General features: G+C 34.8%; 4 protein-coding genes across 6 annotated transcripts; 1 reads left to right on the top strand and 3 right to left on the bottom strand.

The window, feature by feature from the left end:
• Window positions 1-955: 955 nt before the first annotated feature.
• Window positions 956-6458, bottom strand: LOC109002150 (ACT domain-containing protein ACR12-like). 2 transcript variants are annotated; one of them, XM_035690240.1, is made up of 10 exons: window positions 6210-6458; window positions 5422-5476; window positions 3908-4039; window positions 3211-3305; window positions 2473-2557; window positions 2265-2324; window positions 1836-1891; window positions 1538-1643; window positions 1370-1438; window positions 956-1212 (listed from the first exon to the last, which is right to left on the bottom strand). In XM_035690240.1, exons 1-10 carry the CDS (start codon window positions 6371-6373, stop codon window positions 1150-1152), a joined length of 885 nt encoding a protein of 294 aa, XP_035546133.1. In that variant the 5' UTR covers window positions 6374-6458; the 3' UTR covers window positions 956-1149. The 2 variants fall into 2 exon arrangements, with proteins under 2 accessions (XP_035546133.1, XP_035546134.1); XM_035690241.1 differs by having other exon boundaries at window positions 3908-4030.
• A 1408-nt stretch (window positions 6459-7866) lies between these two features.
• Window positions 7867-11164, bottom strand: LOC109009864 (L-aminoadipate-semialdehyde dehydrogenase-phosphopantetheinyl transferase-like). The gene is made up of 5 exons (XM_018990510.2): window positions 10834-11164; window positions 10264-10396; window positions 9774-10018; window positions 8722-8893; window positions 7867-8286 (listed from the first exon to the last, which is right to left on the bottom strand). Exons 1-5 carry the CDS (start codon window positions 10947-10949, stop codon window positions 8113-8115), a joined length of 840 nt encoding a protein of 279 aa, XP_018846055.2. The 5' UTR covers window positions 10950-11164; the 3' UTR covers window positions 7867-8112.
• A 1656-nt stretch (window positions 11165-12820) lies between these two features.
• LOC109009865 lies at window positions 12821-15978 on the top strand. Its single transcript, XM_018990511.2, has 2 exons — window positions 12821-13827; window positions 15543-15978. The coding sequence occupies exons 1-2, from the start codon at window positions 13284-13286 to the stop codon at window positions 15803-15805; spliced, it is 807 nt and encodes a 268-aa protein (XP_018846056.1). The 5' UTR covers window positions 12821-13283; the 3' UTR covers window positions 15806-15978.
• Window positions 15979-16416: 438 nt separating this feature from the next.
• Window positions 16417-22186, bottom strand: LOC109009862. Of its 2 annotated transcripts, XR_004801554.1 has the most exons (5): window positions 21595-22186; window positions 20455-21166; window positions 19924-20293; window positions 16819-17278; window positions 16417-16728 (listed from the first exon to the last, which is right to left on the bottom strand). XR_004801554.1 is itself a non-coding variant. In XM_035690239.1 (4 exons), the coding sequence occupies exons 1-4, from the start codon at window positions 21875-21877 to the stop codon at window positions 17228-17230; spliced, it is 1416 nt and encodes a 471-aa protein (XP_035546132.1). In that variant the 5' UTR covers window positions 21878-22181; the 3' UTR covers window positions 16417-17227. The 2 variants fall into 2 exon arrangements, 1 of the variants encoding a protein (XP_035546132.1); XM_035690239.1 differs by having other exon boundaries at window positions 16417-17278; window positions 21595-22181.
• Window positions 22187-23305: the final 1119 nt, after the last annotated feature.

Here is a 23305-nt window from a genome sequence, read left to right as displayed (position 1 = left end):
GCTCTCTCTCTCCCGCGTCTCCTTTCTCTTTCTTATTCCCTCTTCCTCTCCCGAGTATTGAAGATCGATGGAATTGTTTTGATAATATTGATATCGATTTTGTTTATTAGATTGTAAAAATGAAAATGAATATGATTGTTAAAAATTATAGGTGATTATAGGAGATATGAAAATATAATTAATTAAAAAATAAAAATTAATTATAAAATATAAAAATAAAAAATAATAATATTTTATTTATATAAAGAGTGTGATGACTAATCTAATGTAGACTTTAAGTTTTAAATGATTAGCTAAAAGTAAAAAAGTTACATATTAATCAAAATTTAAAGAGTAAAATAGCCAATCCAATACCAATTCTCTTACATTCAAGGTACCCAACGCACTGCATGCGAGAACGATTATTTGTTGAAAAGTGAAAACTACGGCAAGAGAATTGATCATCAGCAGAGCTTTTTAGAGCCATGACCTGCTCTGAAATGATGATGTCTGCTGGTGATTGATTGCTCTTTCTTTTCCTTTATTTTCCCACTTGAGAAAATAATCTTTAGTTAATATAGAGGAAAATCATCTTTCAAGTTTGGTAGATTTTTTTAAAACCAAGATCATCAATTTAGGTAAAAACAAAACAGTATTAGAGAAAGAACAGGAACATAATAGAAGGTACTGAAAATCATATGGCTTTTTTGGGACGTGGTTCTGATTTTAAACTAGGAAAAATTTGAAAAAACAAAGCTTTAACCTACAATGTTTATCTAGTTATTAATTTTAGAGTTTTGGTGGGTTTGGATAGACAGTACATATGAGATGAAATGAGATATTTTGTTAGAAGTTAAATAAAATATTATTAAAATATAAAATTTTAATATTATTTTTATTTTAAAATTAAAAATAATTAAATTATTTATTATATTTTTGTACGAGAATTTAAAAAAATTATAATGATGAGATGAGATATTTTGTGTATCCAAACCCACGAATTATTTATCTAGTTTTAATGCTAAGAATCCTTTTCATGGTAACTATACAAAAGCCTCCCAAAATGCGATTAAAGATCCATAGCCCAGATTCTTGAGCAGGGGACTTTTATAGCTCATGCATGATTTGATACAAGAACCATTTGCAGCCATACACTGGTGCTTCCAGGTATTAATAGCTATCTATATCTGTTTCTGGCCTTCGGAGATAATAACGTAGACAATTCACCAACACCTGCATATTCAAAAAGATGTAACGAGGAGATAGGCGAAGCTATCTATCTGATAAAGATTGTTATGCTAAAATTACTTTAAAAATGGTCTTTCACAATATATGGAACTCAAATGACCAATAATTCAAGCATTTGCTCTAAATAAGCTGGGGAACTCACCTGAGACAAGGAACTGTTTAACGCTGCCCCTCTGTAGCTGACATGAAACTTATCTTTGGCTACCAGTCCCTGTCAGATGAGAGATGAGAACTTGATCAGAACAGATGTGTGTGTGTGTGTGTGAGAGAGAGAGAGAGAGAGACAGAGAGAGAGAGAGAGAGCACATACTTCTGTATCAATTTCTGCTGACTCCACCTCAATGTTAATATCAGCAATAATTTTGATGATTTCTACCAGTAATCCCGGTCTATCTGCTGTTTCTATACAGAGTAAGCTGTACATTGTGAAGCAAAATGCACAACTAAGATGATACATTAATGCACCCTTTCTTTGCAAATATTTTCAAACTCCTCAGATTTCAATCTCCCAGCAGGGTAGGTCGTGCAAATGTAGTGCCAGAAGAAAAAACATAAAAAATGAGCAATAAATTTTAAGCTACAAGACAACTCAATCACAACTAGCAAACCTCCTCTTGGGTTCATCTTCCTTCACTCGTATATGAGTTGCAATATCAACATCAAGCTGCATACAAAATCACAAAGTCCATTTAACTCTGTAATGTTACAAATAGCGCAAGGAAATGGATTGAACTAAGTAGAACATAGCCATGAAATCTCCCCAATCTATTACCAATATTCAATTATTGATTACATCCTAACCATGGCACAACATGGAAAATGAAGAGATCATTCAATCAACAGGCTGGTAATGTGCTATAGACATTTCAAATGCCAGATGAACTTGTTCAGAGATGGTTCTTTCTTGAGAAAGACTGGTAGTACCCAAGAATAGACATATGTACTCATATATGTAGAGCAAGACGGCCACAGACAGGTGGAGTACACAAGGAAATGGAGTTGAAACAACAAAGCTAAAAGAACCTTCAGCACATCACCTTCTTCTCTGGAGCTTTTATTCCAAAAGCCTCACCCATTGCAAGTTGCACGCTAGATTCCTGCAAGAAATTAAGGAGGAAGGATGACATTTGCAGATGACAAAAATCATCTTTGTAAGAAATGTAAGATAAATGGGATCAAAGTTTCTCCAACTTGCATCCTAAAAACTGAAACAAAACTTAAATAGAGTATCTTCAGCATACTCACTGGATGATACTTCAAAAGATTGTTAATGATGGTCAGTCGGATTCTCTCTAACATATCAGGATCTTCGACTTTGCGGCCTGTGTCTCTAGCACAACCAAATTCAATCTGTAAATGCTCAAAACTAGCAGTAAAACAAGTAATAGCTGGTAATTAGAACACTGGGCTGATGCTATATTTTCTAAAATTCTGATATCCAGTGTTGGCAGCATCAATGGGTTAGAAATATATTTAAAGCAACTTGTTAAATTTCAGTTTTTTATTCTCCATCTAGGTTGATGCAAACACAACAAAAACCATCTCGCTTAAAGTCTTATAAGAGAAACAACAAGAAGACAGCACAGCTAGTTTCAACACTATCAGCTTCAATATTAGGGGATCTTAGAAGCTTATATCTTCAAAATCAGCTACAACCAGACGTGAGAGGCGTCTGGCAAGAATTTATCAAGAAAAAAGAGTTTCTCATCTTGCTGTCTACAACCAGTGGTTCGTACACTGCCCAAAAATTTTTGCATAGACATTTTGGAGTCATTTAGCCATATAAAGCCATGTGGAAAGCAATCATGTTGGAATAATTGTTCAGGGCAGAATAACATGAGCAATTTTTCAATGGTTTTTAGTTAAACTTCAAGCATTTTCCTTTCTTAAAACTAAAAACACTGGCCTGCTTGACTAAAAGTTTAATGTGTAGGGTGAACTCTATGAAAGCACCATTAAGGAGATGCCAAAGGAATTACTTACAATAGTGTGATGAAAAAATTTGTTTGTTTGACTGATCCCTCAGTGGAAACAGTTCCCTTCGACACATCTAGTCCCAAATCTTTCAATGCATTCATCTGCCCTAGCATAATAAACCAAGTCAGGTCATTAGCTTTAATCCTTTTGAAGAATACACTAGCACTAAAATAATCATAAAATAGAGACCAATTGCTCAGCTCTGACCTTCCACAAGGCCTTTTTACCTTAATAATCAGTACCACTGTAAATAATTGTTCATAACTAAATAGAATGAAAAGGACAACAAAAGTATACAAGCAGTGCAATATAGGTCCCCTAAGGTTACAAATTAAAGTGTAAAAAAATCCAAAGAAGGTGATTCTGAATTACTCAGTAAAAATAGCAATCAGTGGTCAGAGTGATGAGTTTTCGCCAATAATTCCAAGCAAGTGTACCTATTCTAGTGACACATTAAGCTGTGGAACTCTAGAATCATATATCGCCCAATTTGAGAATCACACCATTGTAAGCATCAATTGAGAATCACAGAACGTTTTCAGAAATTTTCTAAAAACTTTAGCTTAAGAAAAATTTTCTTTATGAAGGGAGTACCTCAAATGGGGTTCAATGTACAAGAATACAGAAAATCACGATGTATTTAATCCTATACAAATGTTTCCTTCAGAGGGGTGAATGCCAGAACTTGCTATTAGCACTTTACCGTGTCAATGAGAGCTCCTAGGCGATCTCCAAAGCTGAGCTGTACAATTGTTGCATCAGAATCTGAATCTTGATCTATCAGAACTATTGGCATAGGGATATAATCAGCATCTTGATCAGACTTCTGCATTTGCTGTAATCCCATTAATTTTACGGCACTTTATTTTTTGTAAGGAAAAACTTAAGCCAATTTCGTTCCTTTCTCACAATTTAAATATCAAACCAGCATCCAACTCCCACAAATTGCATACAATAAAAAGAATGCATAGAGATGAGAAATCAAAATCATATATTATATTTATTTCGGTCCAGACAAGCCTGTTCCAAGTAACATTTAGTCCAATTTCAAATGCTTAAAAGTCAACAATGATTGGGAATAAGCACATGTCGTACCAAAGTACTTGTCATTTAGCCTGTTTGGGGTTGTGTTAGGAGGCTTAAAAAGTGCTTACATAGTCTTAAAAGCTCTTTAATGATAAAATTAGGTTGTTTGGGTGTTACATGTTAAAGTATATGTTTTGTGCTTTTCCTCAAATGTGTTTTTCCGGATAATGAGGAATGTAGTTACAATTTTAAAGGAAGGCGTCAATGACGAAAATAGCCATACAATTTTCAGATAATAACCACTTTGCCCTTTGGTCTTATTCCTCTCTCTCTCTGGCATGTTTCTCTCTGCCTCTCTCTTCCCTTTGAGTCTCTAAAATGGTGCTGTTTCCAGACTGACCCAACCTGTCTCAGATTTGATTCCAACATTCTCCATCAATTGTCATTGGCGCTCTTTGAATCCCCACAAAAAAAAAAAAAAGAAAAAGAAAAACTCTTTGACAAAAAGCAATATCCTTTGGTCATAAATTGGTTTGCATTCTGACTTCCTGGGCCTTCCTCTCTTCACTAAAAAATCAAATGATCTTTTATGTCATTTCCAACTCAAAAAGTACTTCTTTAATTTATTTCCAAACAAATGTAACATATTTGAAAGTGCTTTAGACATATGGTTACCAAACAGTAAATAACTTTTTAATAGTAGAGTTTATTACTTTAAGCTCTACAACTATAAGCCTTAAGCTAAAAGCTACATTATCCACCGCAATCCCAAACATGCACTTAAGAGGGAAGTAGAAGGGTTACAATTACATTAAAAATTTCCAAAGTTGAACACATTCAAATTCATTTCAGCCATGGATCTAAAAAGCACTAATCAAGTAATGTAGTTCAGTGTAAAAGCTGTTCAACAACCTCAACCCCGCCCCCCCAAAAAAAATGACTATCATACATCTCATCTAGTGATGCAACTAATCAAGATATCTTTTGAGAACTACTGATGAATTAGAGATTCGTAATTTTCAAACTGAATCACAAACCAGTCTTTAAAGCAAAAATCTGCATTCACTATCTTCAGTGGAACTACTGTTAGAACCACAACATTCATGATAATGAGTTTTTTTGTTAATCCTCAATTGTACTAAAACAAGGGAAACAAATATCATATTAGGTTGAAAGAATCATCTCACTGACCAATGAGGTTGAATCAATTGCATTCAAACCATCGGTAGATGCATGCAAAATGTTCCTGCACAACAACACGAGCAATATTAGACAACAAATGATTCGGGGTTATCTTCTTAGCAATATTAAAGTGAATGATTGAAAAACTAGTACAATGATTGACAGTCACAAACCACAAGTATGACTACAAAAAAAGATAAGTGAACAAGATAAACCAAACGACATGAACAAGTTTTCTTCATATTTAGCCATCCAGAATGTTAACATGATTGTAACAGGAGGAGAAGAGAATGGTCCATAACCTAATGTTCTGCAGGAAAACAAAAAAAGGGAAAAAAATATTTCAGCTGCCTCATTAGCCCCAGTAAGTACCACATTCCGTGATCACTTTTATTCTTGAAAATAAACAGTAGCGTGAAAACAAGACAAATTCAAAGAAGACAAAGTTTATACTGCACAAAAGAATTGTCAACAAACATTGGCTCACATAAGCCAAAAAAAGTACGATTTTTTTTTTCTAGTGAGTTTGAAGTAATAGTAATGAGCTCGGTGGAGCTGGTCTTGAATTCCTCCTTCGGGTAAAAATCAAAGATTTAAAAGTTAACGCTTGCTGGGGAGATATATAGTGACAATTCCAAAAGACAAAATTCCCGATTTCAATTTTTCGTGTGCATCAAACATTTTTTCTTTCTTTATGATTTTTTTTTTTTGATCGATAAAGGGAACATTTTCTCTTTCTTTGTGAATTGAAAGGGAACATTTTCTTGCAAATGAAAAATTCGGAGGCCTTGTCTTACTTCTTTCTCGAGAAAGCAAGTCCAGGTTGAGTGCTCCTGTAGCGAACTGGGAAAAAGGTGAGTGACTCGTAGGGAGAGAGTTGTGGAGCGAAATCGAGATCAGATATCCTAGATCGACGGAGGCCAGAGGAAGAGACGAAGAAGGCGGTGTTTGCGAGAGCCATGCGAATGGTGGATTGGCAGTGTCGTCGCTGCGAAAATTGCCGCAGTAATAGTGTAGGATTTTGTACGTGTATCTCCAAAGGTGTAAGTTTCGGTCTGTTGTCATAAATAATCACATTTATAGTATTTTAATTTTAAATTTTATTTCAATAAACTAGATAATTTAAAGTTTTAGAAATGAATATTTTTATTTGAATGCCTCCACATATTTTAAAGAATAAGGCTGCGTTTGGATCATAAAATATTCTCAATTCATTTCAATTCATCATTATAATTTTTTTAAATTTTAACACAAAATATAATAAACAATTCAACTTTTTCAAATTTTAAAATAATAAAAATATTAAAAAATAATATTCTAACAATATTTTATCATCTCAACTCAACTCAACTCAACTCACTTTAACATCCAAACTCACCCTAAATTTTAAAATTTAAATCTTATAAATTAAATTATATTATATAAATAGAAGAATTGTTATAGACATAAAAAATATTAAACTGATGTGGCTTCATAAAATTCTTTAAAATGAAAATAGCATTACAATTTGACATATCATATCAAACTACATCAATTTGTGAGTTTACTTAAACGTAATCTCTTTATAATTAAAGTATTTTCCGATATATAATTTGTAGTATATAGACTTTTAAATAACACTACTCAAAATATAAAAATAATCAACATTGGTTAAACCTGAAAATTTCTTTGTCCATATGATTGTGATGTGGTGTCCGAAGTTTAACTAGAAAAAAGATTAAAAAAAAAAAAAAACTCCCGTTCAAAATATAAATAACTCCTGATTGAGCAATGACATCTTTGTTAGGCTGGACATTGATTGGGTAATGTTCAAGAAGATTACGGATCTTTTGGCTTGTTGGAATGGAATACGGAAATTGTCAAGTAGCGGCTGTTTGGAAGATGCCCATATGTCAGTATGTCTTATATGAAGAAGAGCAATGGACGTTGTTTTCAAAGAGAGAATGCTCATTGGGGAATTGAGAAATGCTTTGCGGGACTCAAAATTTATCCGAATGAGATTTTTTTTTTTAATATATTTTTTAATGATGTTGTGAATTTTTTATTTTTTTTAAATGTTTATAATGATTAAAAAAATATATAAAAAAAAGAAAAAAAGATGAAAAAACATTATACTATTCGAGACAAATTTTGGATTCCGAATTCGGGACCATAGCAGTGTTCTTTAGACTAAGGCTATGGTGTTAGAGGGGGTCAACTTTAATAACTTTTAAGTTTCTTTTTCTTGTTAGTAGTTTGTAATTAGGTAATTATTTTTTGTATACTATCTGTGTACTTGAACTTTGCCTAATCATGAGGAGGATTAATAAATTTTTATTTATAAAAAATATAAATAACTCTGATTGAGCAATAATACATGTAAAATCTCTTTTATTATTTTTTTATAGAATCGTGTTTTAAATTAAGTGTATTTTATGTAAAAGCATGTTATTTTATAAAAATAATCATCATTTAAAACAGAATTATATAAAGAATTACGAAAAAGAATGTACGTGTATCATTTTCCACATGAGGACTGAGGAGCAACGGGCATCCTCGAGACAGAATTTATATATGATTGAGAGATGTGGCGCAGCACAGCAAAGGAATCTGTTTCAAGCAGGACTGATGGGAAAAGCCTTTTTAAGCACGAAAACATCGATGTCAATGGCTTCCCAATGGCCATTGTCTTCTGCTTCAGCAATATTAGGAATTAAGACACTAGCATCTCTTACTATTCATGAGTAAAATCAGTTCTTCTACAGTTTTGAAGACAAAATCCACATTTGGAAGATGAAGACCCTTGTGATAATCCTCGTTGTTAAACTCAATCCTCTTTAATTTTCTCTTGTAACTCTCAGTGGCTGATCTTGGGTGTCCTCTTGCAATTGATACCTGTGAATCCATTGAAGGTTGTTATGGAAACATGCTCTTTTATTCAAGGGGGAAAAAAAATACAAATAGTCATCCCATCCTTCCCTAGACTGCATTAGCCAACATTCTTTTCCTGGGACACGCATACTTGTAAGAACTTGAAATAATCAGGTGTGCAGAATTTCAATCCTTCATGGCAAATGTGGAATTTTAGTTCATAAATTAAAGTTTCAGCCTCTTTTGACATATATGCAGTGGTAATTAGACCAAGTGAAGCCAATAACATGAGCCAGCCTAAGTTCGATAAATACAGCTTCGAATGCATCTCTCACTCTGATGAAAATTTATCACGCATGTCAGCTTTTCATGTCATATTGTCCCACTACTGCATTGTTACAGCATACTAAGCCAAGATTTCAATGAAGGATATAAGCTAAAACACGAAAGAAAACTAACCCAATGTCTTTTTCCCAGCTCAAAAAGCCAAAATTTCCACTCCCTCACATCCTCCCCATTAATTTTAACAGATATGCTCGTCCATCTGGTGTTATGAAACTCCACTTTGTCCAACCCATATGCCAGTCCGCTCCCTATGGCCTTGACATATGCTTCTTTCAAACACCAATATCTGCAAAAGAAAATATAAACTGATCAGAGGTTCAAATCTTGCATCATCCTACATTTCTGCTCAACAGTTACAAATATTATCAGGCTGGGAGCCATTAGGAATGATAAGAGAAAAACAAAAACAAAAGTGGAATCAATCACACATGACACAAAGGTTTAGGCGGTTTGGCAACGTGTCTACGTCTATGGAGCTGCAAAGAATTTTATTTCAGATGATAATCAAAGATATAATGTGGTGACCGTACAAGGGTATTGTACAATATATAGTAAACCCTAAACAGCAGGTCAGGTCGGATCAAGAGCCAAATGGGTCAAAAAGGCTCATTGAAAATCCACCAAAAAATGCAATGGATCCTTGTTGGGTTGGGTCATCAACCGGGTCTTCATAAACAGAACCGGGCTCAACACAAAGACGCCTAACCTATATGCTATTAATAGAACGATTAAATTTGGTCAGGTTTTGTTTTGGAAAAGAGCAGGGCCTCAGTTTTGTAGCCACTGGCTAAGTAGGGTGGTCCTAACTGTGCCATTTCAGCATTTTGGTGGCTACTCCCATGGTAACCAAGAAAGTAGGAAAGGTAAAAGCCCCTACATGGAAATTATGCACATACATGGAACAGTCCTTTTGTATAGGATTGGAAGCTATTTTTTTTCCCTCCCTTTTCATATGTTTTCTCCACAGTAGAACAGACAACGGATGTAGCTGATCACAGTTTGGGGCTAGTCAATTTACTGGAGTTGTACAAGATGTGTAAGGTAGTAGTTTTGATGGCAAATTCATGGAAACTATTGAGTGACCAAATGCTAAGAAAATATATTCAATTGCATGCATTCTGATTGATCTAGTTGCTTTGCAGAATAGAACAGAAATCTAACCATACCTGTAAAACTCAGCCAAAATATCATCAGATGAGCCAGCATTGACTATATTATCCCATTCCAAACGTGAAAAGTATGAGGAGAAGTTTTGAACGAATTCTAAAACTGTCTCCTTCAGGGGAATGACACAAGAGACAATATCCAACCCGACAAGGCACAAAGGTTCAGACGCTATAGCCACAAAGTCGCCATGATGGGATACATTGAAATTAAAATTGGGAAATTCCAAGCCAGCTTTATCATATTCCTGTAAAAGTAAAAAAGACAGAAAGAACAGCATAAATAGGATAGTAAATACAATTATGGTACTGGAGTGCAAGCAAGCAAAAAGAGCAACAAGAAGTGTGCCTGTAGAAAAGTAATGATGCCAAATCAATCACAAAATTTGGTAACATGATAAGTACCACATATGCACGAGCGTGTTCACATACTCAAAACACCCAATTAAATGGAAAAGAAAAATAAAATAAAATTTGTTAACTTTAGTTATACCAGGTATGGCTTGCCCTCCACAGTGCGATTTATGGTGATTTCATCAAATGGGATTCCCAGCAATTCATGTACAAGAGCATATTGCAGGAATCTGCTCACAAGTGCCCGTTTTCTGTCCTCCATTCTTATAAATCTACAAGTACGCAGGCACATTTAAAGGTCATGTAATAACTGAACAAAACTGACCCCTATATTGTACTGATAGGAAAATCATACTTGAAGATAATTGAAGCACATAATTTATATATCTATCACATGTTTGATTGCGGACAAAAATAGGAAAGATGCAAAATTATTTCTTGAATAAAATTTCCCCAGTAACCAAACAGAGCTTTAGTCCATAATTATGAACAAAAATTCTGATTGAAGGACGGAAAGTGAGCTAAGTACGAGTTTCGAAGACAAATCGTTTGATCACTGAGAAAAGGCAGAGCCTAGGACACCTATAAGCACTGAACACTCAAACAATTTCATCACAACTCCAATTGACTTGGCCTGATGCATATTCTTGTTCTAGTTTCTCGGCAACCAAAAAGAGAGTGAAAGAGAGAAGAGGAAAGGGAAGCTAACCTGGTGATGGAGAAGTGTTCATGTTGAGGAAGGAGAGAGAGGGCAGAGGAGAAGTCGTGGGGAGATGGTTCCCACTTCGATATGTCTACTACCCATCTCTGTACGCCCCTCTCCATAAAATTTGTTACCCAGAAAAGCAAAGCTTAGCTACCTCTCTTTATACATATGATGAACTGCGGACTAACATAACGATCGTCGATTGCTGTTGTGCTTTGATGAGTCCGACGTGAAGAGCCAACTTTGGCAATGGCGTCAGATTGCGCCCTACAGTCCGGTCGGCCGTTACTAGGAGACAAAGAAGACAAGTTGAGAGGGCATAAGCCTTGAACATGGTCACGAGGGTTTTTTTTTTTTAACAGATAAATAAATGATATTTGCAATATTTAATTGTCGTGTATTTAAAAATAAATAAATAAATATAAGATTCATATAAAAAAAATCAATTTTTTAAAGATTTGATTTTTTTTCATTTTCTACTTTTTTTTCTTACTCAAAAGTATGAGTATCAAATCGTGTTAACATATCGTGTTCTTGTCGTGTCAATATATATATATATTATACTATATGGATCAATCCTAACCCGACCCGTTAAGCTTATCATGTCAAAATCTCAATCCTAATACGATCCATTAACATAATGGATTGTGTCGTGTTAATCCATTTTAACCTGTTTATATAAATAGGTTGAACAAACCTAAAACTAACTCGTTTGACCTATTTAATTTTAGTATAATTTTCTATAAATATTAAAATCATAATATTTATGAAGAATATAAAATTAACTATAAGTCCAAAATTATAATCCAAACAAAAAAATTATTGAAATTAAAATCCTAATAATTTTATTTTTAGGTATAAGGGGTATAATTTTAATTTTAATATTTTTAATGGGTTATAATGGGTCAAAACGGGTTGACCCGTTATCAACTAGTTAAGTAATCGTGTCTTAACGGGTCAATTCGTTTTGATCCGAATCTGTTAAGGCTAAACTTTAATTCCTTATCGTGTCTTGTTCGTGTTGAATTAACGAATCGTGTCATATATTGTCACTTCATTAAAAAGTAAATTTTTTTACTTAATTAAGAATGGAGAACAAAACAATCGTCACAATAATTATACTATCCGTCTTTTTAAATAAATATGATAATATTTGAAGGAAAGATCACATTTTAAGTCGTTGGGGCTGCAAAATGATACAAATTCTCTCAAGTGAGGAGTATACGCCATATATAATCTAGTCCATTGTCACAACCAAATGCAGCAAACGAAACACATTGGTTTTCTTTTAATAAGAGGATTGGATATAAGACTTGATTTCTCTAGACATGCTCATGATATAGGCTATAAAGGATAAATAATTTAACTACATTGATATTATATAAAATTAAAATCACAAATTGATATATCTTGATGTGGTACGTTAGATTGTAAAATTATTTTTATTATAAAATATATCTAACGAATCATATAAAGTCACATCAATTTATGTGTTTATATTTGTATAATCTTTATATATATATATGTAAAGACTTATTAATACAAATTAAATGGCATAAAATTCTTTAGTTTAGTGTTTAGTTTTCAATATTAAATTCTTAAAGTGATTTCATAAAAGTACAATCTATAAATTGACATTGATAAATTTTATATGTTTGATTTCTTTTACACTAAAATAGCTTTACAATCTAATTTACTATGATAAAAAGCTACGACACTTTGTGACCTTATTTTTATAAAACAAGTTTGTAGATCAAAATTCTTCATTTTTTATTTGTTAATTGAAATTTAAATATTCCTATTTTTATTTTCAAGGAGTTGGCTATGGTGATTTTGTGTATATTTGGATGTAAAATTTATTTTTAAAAAAAATTAAAACTTGAAAAACTCTTAGAAATTGATTTTCTTAAAATTTAGTGAATGTGATAAAATTAATTAAAAATATATTTGGAAAATCAAGAAAATTCAAGAAATATTTGTTGTTGGTAAGTGCGGTAGTGCGGTTAATCTCGACAATCGACGTGAAAGGGTAAATAGCGAAGGCTGCAAGCCTGCAATACCATCGCCGGGAAACTGATCGGAAGGTTCGTTTCTGTCCTGCACACAAGGACGTCTGAAGTTAACTTGTTTGCTGTCTTTAAAGTCGGGGTCTTTTAGGTTACACAGCCACTTGCACTGTCTTGTTCAGCTTCTCTGCTTGATAAGGACAACAGCTCTAAAAAACCCAGATGAAAAATTCCTAAACATTCGCGTATCGTAGAAACCCTTTTGTTTTGGAGATTTGGTGAATTTCTCATTTTGTTCTAATATTGTAAGCTTTAGATAGAAGCTGGGTTTTGAGTCTGTCGATTGAGAATATATCTGAAGAATTTATGATCTCTGGTAACCCATTTCAATCAGGGATTTAAAGTTCTTGTTTTTGTTTCAGAACTTTAGTTTTGGGTAAAGAAAATATGGGTGTGGGTATCTCATTTCTTATAGGATTGAAGGCTGCAGTGATGTTCCTGTTCTTTGCATCGCTTAAAAGCTTTGGTTTCACGTTGTTATCAATACCTTTCTTGTATGCCTCGTTGATATCCTTGTTAGTTTCTATCGCTTCACACACATCTATAAATCTTCCGATGCTCTTGGGCAAGAACTCAGATGGGAGCTTCCCCATTTGGTCCATAATTATGTTCAGCCCGTACTTGTACTTTGTTCGAGCTTTTTCGGCATTGCGGAGATTGAGAAGCGGGGAAGCTTCATATAGTGAAGTTTCCGAAGGTTTCTATGTTGGCGGATGGCCTCATTCCCTTGATAAATTGCCGCCTGGTAACCCTGCTATCATTGATTGTACTTGTGAATTGCCAAGAAAACTGGAATTCTCGGGGCATGCTTATTTGTGTGTCCCAACTTGGGATACGAGGGCTCCTAAGCCGTCTGAGATCGAATCAGCTGTTCAGTGGGCTTGTCGAAAGAGAGCTCAGAATAGGCCCGTGTTCATCCACTGTGCATATGGTATGTTACTGAACTTTAAGCCATTTTATTAAATTTCATGCATTGGAAGTGGAACGTTCCTGCTTTGTAGCGTATATTACTGATTATTGTTGGCGTAAGTGAGATTACTTTGAAACATTGATGATTCGATATGGTGAGTGCATTAGGGTCTTGAGAGAAGTAACAGTGTTCTCAAATATAAGGCTTCTTGTATATGGTGTTTCCATGTTTCTATATATTAGCAAATTGACTTTAATGTTTTTTGCAGTGATGTAATTATTAAAATCAATGTGCCAGCAATGAATACCTTATATCCTGGCAGTGCATAATAGTCATAGGACATCACGTCTTCTGTATTTGTATAATCAAAACCTGTGTATATTTCCCTTTCCCTTTTGGAAATTGTTGCTTGAATCCAATCACTTGTAATTGATGTTATCATTTTTCTTTGTTGCATATGAACCAGATATCTCGATCTTGGTTCTGGTCTGACATCTTGCCTTCAATTAGCTATTTCCAATTTTGTTTTGCATCTTGTATATCTGTATTTTGTTTTTTTATAAGCAAATCTTCTATTTCTATATCAATCCCTCTTTTTTGTCATGTTTTATATTGACATATTAAGTTTAGCCACACTTGCATCATAAGCATTTCTGTTTGTCACCTAGGTTATTTTGTATTAGATCCATGAGGATGGCAAAGCTTACAGCTATCTATGCATATATTTGCTTATCACAATTACCCTTATGAGGGTATTGCTTTATATTTTTTAATACAGAAAGAAGTATCATGTTTCAACATACACATGACCTCTAGAAGACTGCATGCCACAAAGGCAGACATTGGGACATGGCTATGCATTTATGAGTTTTCAAGTTGGTAAATTTGAGCATGTTTATTTAAAAAATGAAGCTATCTTTTGTGAAAGTCTCAAGCTCCACTTTTTGAATGATTTATTGTACAATATATCATGGTCATACAAATCAAGGCTACATGGCTCTCATCCCCTCACCTGTAATTCTGTTTTTACTAAACTTGACTCAATACACTCATCTTTCTCCTACTTGGCTTAAAACCTTTGGACTTTATATATCCCTTCATAGACCCAACTCAAAGTTACCTACCTCCCTGTCTAGAGCACAGCAAAAGGAAATGGTCACAATTCGTTTCTACTGCTGTTTTTTTAAAGTGGCTGATAGTGTGCTACTAAATTATAGCCGATATGTTGCGATATATTGGTATTAGTCATAAGTACTGACATATCATTTAAAAACTTTGGTTGATTTGGCATATTACGAAAATTGGAAACATTGCAGAAAGTTATGAAAGTTATCAAAAAGGAAAAAGAATGAAATATGTCAGATTCACCATTCACTATATCAGAACTTTATCAGAAAACCAAACCCCTTCATTGCTGATATTTTTAAAATTTAAAAGGGGTGAGGGGATGCTAGAGGAAATAAGTAATTGGACCCATGTTAAAGTGCTGGAACTAATTTTTATGCATCAACTTCCACACTGGAGACAGACAGTAACCGGACTTCGAAAGTTCTGCAGATGACTGTTTACCAAGATACTTGGAATTAATTGGAATGGAAGTAATTTATTTTGCTGGAATGCCATAGATACTAAAACTATGAAGTAGCATTGCCATCAGTAGTCATAAGTGATTTATATTGGTGATGAGATCTGTTGTTAATGTTTTCCTGTTCCTTTTTTTCGTGAGTTTGTTTTAGGTCATGGAAGAAGCGTTGCTGTCATGTGTGCTCTATTAGTGGCTGTAGGCGTGGTGGAAGATTGGAAAAATGCCGAGAGGTTAATTCGAGAAAGACGGCCGTATATACGGATGAATGCTCTCCACCGCAAGGCACTGGAAGAATGGTCAAAAGACCGGTTATCTTCACCCATGAAGAATAGAGAAATGGATGTAAGTTCAGTAATTATGTCCGACCCTTCTGGAAGCTCACGATCAGCAAGGACTGCAAAGAAAAGTGAATGAAAGATATGCTCTGTTTGGTGCATGCCATTACCTATTAGTTCTAATTCCCTCTCGTCTATCTCAAGAAGAAGAATTTTTTATGTTCAGAATGTTTAATATATTATGAGCGTCTCCATTAACCATCTGAGCATGCCAAGGCAATAAAGGTTTGTTTTTCAGTTGGATTATGCGAATTTTTCCCGCACCAATCGCCTTGCTTGAAATGCTGCTTCTCTGCATTTGGCATGTATTTTGGCATTTAACCAGCACCTTTTTTACAAATCTTAACTCTCATCATATAGCTAGAACTATCATGCTTTCCATGTTTCAAAATTGGGTCTTCTCAGTAAGTCTTCCGAAAACCAGAACTACTACATGTTTAAGAGGCAAATCCTGAATAAAGCTGCAATTTAACCTACAAATAATGCCGTTTAGAAACAAATCAACAGCAAAACCACAATCAACATTAAGGAAGTTTGGATAGTGAATTGAGATAAAATGAATTGAGATGAAAGTTGAATAAAATATTGTTAGAATATTATTTTTTAATATTATTATTATTTTGAAATTTAAAAAAGTTGAATTGTTTATTATATTTTGTGTGAGAATTTGAAAAAATTATAATAATGAGATAGATAAAATGAGACAAAGACACTTTTACTATCAAAACGAGACCATAATTACAGGTACCAAAATGGCGGATATAGTACATAATGTGATCTGCTTTCTTCTTTCTAAAAACAAGTGTAGCAGGAATGCATAGCAAGTGATGAGCAGTCCTTCAAAAAATAAAAGCCGGGATGCACACCAAATCTCTCCTATGAGCCAAACAACTAACTGGCTAAATTTTCCTTGAAAGCATATTGACTTCGATTCTTGACGATGTTGTTGCCAGAAAGAAACCCCATACATTGGTGATGCTCGAACGTAATTGAGTAGCAAAGCTGTAAAAAGCAAATTTATTTATCTGTCTGTTCTATGTCAATAAAACATCGAAGACATAAAACAGAGCTTGATGGTTTTGAAGAGCTGACCTTCATCCAAACTGCTCAATTACTTTCCCAGCTCTAATAAATTCTTCTTCTATGCTCATTGTTCATCATCATCTGTGGCAAATCATAGCTCCAAGAGGCCACGATTAAATGATGGAACAGTAAATGCAGTAAGTTTCTTCATCGTTCATCAAAGATACATGCAGCTTCCATCAATGGAATTTGTAAACCGAGTGAGCTTCATCGTTCATCAAATATGTAAGAAGCTTCCATTAAGACCAAGATGGTGGAATGAATTGAAGAATCGGGTGCACAATACATCCACTCCAGCCCATCCCAGTTCTCTATGCCTGCACTTTTGCCAGCTAAAGATAATATGAACAAACGTGTAGCCCTCGTCATACTTCAAGACTGACTTCCAACTGGCAGTGTGCAGGCATGGCCCATGCCCTCATCGGGGCCGGGCTAATCCAAAACTTGCATCAGGTTGCTGCTGGTGAGACTGCACCAAGCAAGCATAGAACAATTAATAGTGATTTAAAACCAAATAGAAAAAGGAACAGGGAAAAACCACCAAAATAACTAAGAGATATCAATCAGACATAAGAAGATAAGGCCCTTAGACCGTGTAAGAAATAGGGCAAAGTACAGTTCTGGTCCTCCAACCTTCATGAATCTTTCTATTTTTCTGGTAAGTAACATGAATCTTTCTATTTGATCCTTGTTCTTCTTGTAGCAACAATTTTCTTTTATGTATGTAAGAAATCTTTAATTGATAAGCACAAAAGTGCAGCCCAAGTACACGGAGAATACAAGCAAAACACAATTTAGGAGAAAAAGATGATAAAAATTCATGTATGCTCAGTCCATTAAAGTCTATAGAAGCAGTCCCAAGGAAAAGAATATTGAGAAAGAAATTCTTGATCAATGTAACCCTCCAATGTTAAGTCTAGTTCAATTTCTCCATTCGTCCAAATCCAATGAAACTAATATATTTCAGTCATATGAAATCTCACGTAGTCCAGATGTCAATTCACTAGATATTTTAAATTTTTTTAATGACACATAATAGAGAATACATTTTTTTCTTCTCCCTTCAACCTCCTTCCCCAAGTCATGTAAGCAGCCAATTCCACCATCACCAGCGCTCCACCATTACACTAAAAAATCTTGGTGTAAAGGTCCTGCACAACCCACAGGTTTTAATGTGGCCTCAACTAATCTGTTTTCCCTTTCTCTCTTTTGACTCCAGTATTAACTGTAAATCATTTCAATCAGTTAACTTTCTACACTGAGTAGAGGAATATGTACACATAATAGTTTCTAATAAAAAATATCTGCACATAATAGTTAATTTTTTAGTTGTTTCTCATAATTTGAGTTCAGTCCATTAAGTTTCAAAGACAAAAAGAAGAAAGCTGTGAAGCATTCAGGATAAAGAGAAGCAAGTGTATTTGCAGAACTACATCATATATTAGTGTGCTCCACAGCAAAGTAAAGTGGTCTCTTCCTACAATCACAAAGACCCAAATCAGGGGAAAAAAGAGAGAGAGGAGAAAGTCATACCAATTATCAGTAGTTTTTTAAATCAGACTAGCAATATGCAGGCAAAAGAGATAGAGCTTCAAAATCCCCAAAGAGAAAGGCCTCCAAAGAAGTCAATGGGATGGAGGAATGATGGAACTAGGTTGGGTGTGGTTGGCAAAGAACGTGTAAATTTTTTTTTTGATAAGTAAGAACGTGTAAAATTTGGTTTCCGCAAATGCAAAATCTCATGGGTTGGGCTTAGGGTTTAAAGGAAAATAAATAAAAACATCAATAAAAAGATGACATTTTTGCATTTATATTTAAGTAAATACAAATACACATAATGGAAAAGCATATCAGCAATTTTAGTTTTGGCTGTGCCTATTCCTCATCAATAAGATCTTTATTTACTGATAAAAAAAATCATCAATATTAGTTGTCTTGCAAGTTCTTAGAAGGTAGCATCTAGTGTCTATTTCCATTATTCTAATTTTTAGTCAATTTGGATAGAAGGGTAAAATTGAAGCAATGTTGAGAATTGGTATGTAAGACCATTGTAATTAAAACATCAGTGGACCAAAATGTCTGGACTTTGGAGGACTAAAAATGTACTTTACATTCTATCATCAGACAAATTTCATTTTGAAATAGGTGTATCTATTTTGTATTTGCATACGACTTGATGTGCATTCAGTTTTGAATAGCTTTAAACCAAAAGCCTTGGTGCTGCCCTTCCTAAATAGATATTGAGAGAGAGAGAGAGACAAGGGAAAGTAACAGCTCCACATATTGTACTTATCAGCCAGTATTTGGTAGGTGAAAGAAATTCAACATTGTTATTCAGCGAGATTAAACATATTTAACCAAACCATAAATTTATGAAGCACGTGGCAAAAACTTAAATGGAGCATCAAAAAACCAAATGTCTGCCAATCCCAGCCCCACAGGAGAAAGAAACACATTCTGCCAGTGGAGATAAGGACAGTTGCCGACAAGGCTGAAATCTGATGGTTAAAAGGAGAAGGGAGAAAGGTCTACAATGAAGGGCTGATGGCACAACATAGAGAACCCCACCAGAATCCAAAGCATAAGCTTATCCCCAAACACCAGTGTATCAAAAGATACATATTTTTGCTATTTGATGATTTGGTAAAGGGATACCCACCCTTTTAAGAAACATCATCATAAAACACTCTGTTGTAGTATTAACAAAAATTTTGTAACGTCATGCAACATGCATTACTCATTAGAGTTTAGTGAGAAAGAACAAAATTTGTGGGATGGCAATAAGAAAGGGTTAGACATGCCTGATGTCATTTTTGTTGTTTTATTTGTCTGTGTATGTGTCTGAGAAAGAGTTCCCCCCCCCTCCTCCCTGTTGGGGGGACTGGTTATGCACACTAACCCACTACTATTGCATTCCAACTAAAATGATAGAAACTAGAAAACAAAGCTACTAATAAGATGTGGGAGCAGTGTCCAGTGCCCAAGTAGAAAGATATTCCTTAAAAATGGTAGCAGACAGAAAGGAAAAAGGATCGATTGTCCAGCAGTTTGAGAAAAAATCAATATTTTTATGTTACTGAAAGGAGGGAAGGTGAACCACTAAAGGCCAAATACCTGCGAAAAAGATTGGTGAACTTGTTCACGAGGATGGATGAAAGGCATCCCCGGATGCTGACAAGGGTAATGAGAGGAATGCAGGTATATGGCAGATGTGGAGCGAGCACCAACATGATTAGGATTGAATGGCGCCATCATGGTCTCTGGATGGCCATACCCAATTCCTGTAGGGGTTGATGGTGCACCCCATGCCCCAGGCAGATGTTGAGGAAGTGGGTGAGGTTGGTGCTCAGGAGAAATCTGAGGCCTATGAGTAGACCCAAGTTGTGGAAATTCAGTGTTGTAGTTCACTGTAGGGGTGTACATAGGCTGCATAGTATATGGTCCTCCATTAAACCCAAAACCAGGATCGAATCTTTGCATATACCTGAAAAAAATATCACTTTAAGAGATGTTTGGGCTATCTTACAGAGAAAAAGAATAAAATATTTTAGCTAAGCACTGACTCAGCCTTGCACAAGATAATGCAAGTCCAGATAGGATGCGGATCTTGAGACTAAATAACAGTTCAATAATAGAGTCCCATACCTGTCATAATTCCTGTCATAATCAGGATCCTTGCGATCAACCTCACGGTCCCTGAAAATAGCTACCTTACTATTTGGTTTGATCTGGCCAATTGGTTCCTTCTCTGTCCTACTTTTAGCTGATCTACTGCTACTTGTTGAAGAATCAATTAGACCTCTACCATAACTCACATCAGTAATGCCCGGAATGGATTTCTCTTCCATCTTTGAAATACCCAAGGAACCATGCTGGGGATTATCCTGTAGCCAAGGCTCACTTTCTGGCTTCCCACTCATTCCACCAACAATATTATTACTAGAGTTGAATATTCTAGCACGAGCCCTGTTATACTCCTCTTTTCTCTCCTCTACGCTTTTGGAATTACCTGCCTTCGAAGAATTTGAAATTGCATTGCCGACAATCTGAGACCGTTTCGACGGCCTCTGCTTGATTGCAACCTTAATGGCACTATTATCTTCTGATGGTATATTTGCAGGAATGTCTGCAAGGCGAATCAGAGGAAGCTGAAACTCTGAAGTTTTTCGAACAATAATTCTGGAACCTGAACCATCAGGCGAACTATTGTCCAATAAAACCATTGACTGCAGCGAGTAATGCTGTGCCACCCGATGTGCAGCCAATCGTAAATAGGATGTAGGCAGCTGTTGAAATTCTAGTTGGTGTTGGGTAGGATCACGAATAAACTTCTCAATATCTTGCTCCATCCTTAAAACTGGACAAAAGAAATTACGCTTCTCCATCAATGTACGGACGAGAATCATTGGAAATTGACAAATCTAAAAGGCACAGAAAAGCACCTTCGAACACTAAAAGATCAAACCATTTTTACACAACATGTTCAAAAGTCGAAACACATGGCGGCGAATTTATAAATTGGCAATGGTAATGCCAAGGGATAAAACTAAATGATTAGAAAGATAACTATTCTGACTAATACGAACTAAAAAACTTGGCGTGACAATTGAAATCACATTGCTGAACTTATAGATGGGACTATTAGACAATCCTTGAAAATAAATAACATTATAAAATTCCAACACTTTTACATACACATGCGCGCACACCTCTACGTCAAAATATACGTACGAATACAGATACAAAAACGAAAACGAAAACGAAAAAATTACACATGTTGCTTACTTGATAAGCGCTCACGAGGATTCTGCAAAGCTTCGCGAAGAAACTGATCAACCTGATTAACAGCATCCTCCAACACGTGCTCGCTACCATCACCACGGGGCAACGCTGAAGCTAAATTCAATGTCGATGAAACCGAGGAAGGAGCTGAAGCTGGAGCAGAGCCCTCGCTCAGCACTAGGGGGGGCTTGGAGGAGAGCAGAAGGCGGTTCATGGACTCGTCCAAATCGGCGACCTCCCAAGACTCCGGGGCTCCGAGATCCTCCACAGAGCGCTCCATCGCCATTAATTAAAAACAAAAAGACAAAGAAAAAAATCTAGGGATTGGGCGTTGCCGAAGGACTCATCAAATGACGTCGGGGTCCAAGACGGAGAGCGAGATGCTAGGGCCGTCCAAGAGTTTGACCTTCATAAGAACTTTAAGGTCAGAAGGAAGGAAGAGTGATCTGGATTCTGAACGCGAGCCAGAATTGGGGGTGGGGGGGATGGATAGGGTTCGAGGTCTGACGATCAAGGTTCCATTTGGGGGTAAGGGTGGTATTCTCTTTTCACGCGCTTTGGCTTGTGTGGTGCGAGTATACGATTGTAATACAGTAATAGCAACATCCCAACCCAAGAGACAAATTCATAAAATTCGTTTGGGCCCACAAGCCCATAAACCCTTAAAATCCATTTGATCTTAAAGCCCAGTCAATCATTTGAATTTTAAGTTACCGTTTTGATAGTGAGTTGAGATAAGATAAATTAAGATGAAAATTAAAAATTAAATAAAATATTATTAAAATATTATTTTTTAATATTATTAATGTTTTGAAAATTAAAAAAATTAAATTGTTTATGATATTTTTTGTAAGAATTTGAGAAAGTTATAATAATAAGATGAGATGAGATGAAACATTTTCACTATCTAAACGGGACATCTCTCTTATTGTCAAAAGTCATTTTGTCTCAAGTTGATGTGTATAGTATATCATTTACATCATTTAAATAGTAAAATTTAATTAATAATATTTAAATTTTAAAATTTATCTTTCAAATTAAATTATAAAATATAAACACTTTACTAAATATGAATTAGACAATGGCTTGAGAATATAATTTCTCTTCTATCAGCATTGGTGGAGTTTTACATGCCAAAACCTTTGCTTTACACAATTGCTATATAAGAGACGAATTACCTGGCACTATTTTATTGAATCTTGTATCTTTGGTATACAAAGATGGATTTTTCTGAAAACGAGTGGGTGGAATTGAAGAATATAGGAGAGAAAATCATTTTCCTATCCGAGAAACAAAATGCCCCCGAATATATTTGTTCCAACATTGTGTCCTTCGAAATTTTAAGAAAAGGTTTCACTATACGTCAGCTACTATTCATCCCTATATTCCATATTTGATAATTTTTTTTTCATAAGGTGTGAATTATGGGATAGTGAATAGTAGTTGATGTGTATATTAATTCTTTAAGGAATTGATGTTGTCTAGAGGTTGATTTCTTGTCAAGATCTATCAACTTTTGCTTCTACTTTAAGAGACTAGGAGATGCTTGGAAAATAAGATGAGATAAAAAAATCTGTGAATAGTAGTAAAATTATTTGTGAATAGTAATAAAATTGTTTGAGATATGATGTTTTATGAGGTTTTTGAAAAGAAGAAAGAAAAAAGAAGAAAGAAAAAATTGAATGAAAATATTATAAAGTTCAAATATTGTTAG

The sequence above is a fragment of the Juglans regia genome, chromosome 5 (genome assembly GCF_001411555.2).
Source record: "Juglans regia cultivar Chandler chromosome 5, Walnut 2.0, whole genome shotgun sequence".
Lineage (NCBI taxonomy): Eukaryota > Viridiplantae > Streptophyta > Magnoliopsida > Fagales > Juglandaceae > Juglans > Juglans regia.
The sequence above is the reverse complement of the archived record's forward strand: the minus strand, read 5'-3'. Positions and strand labels throughout refer to the sequence as shown.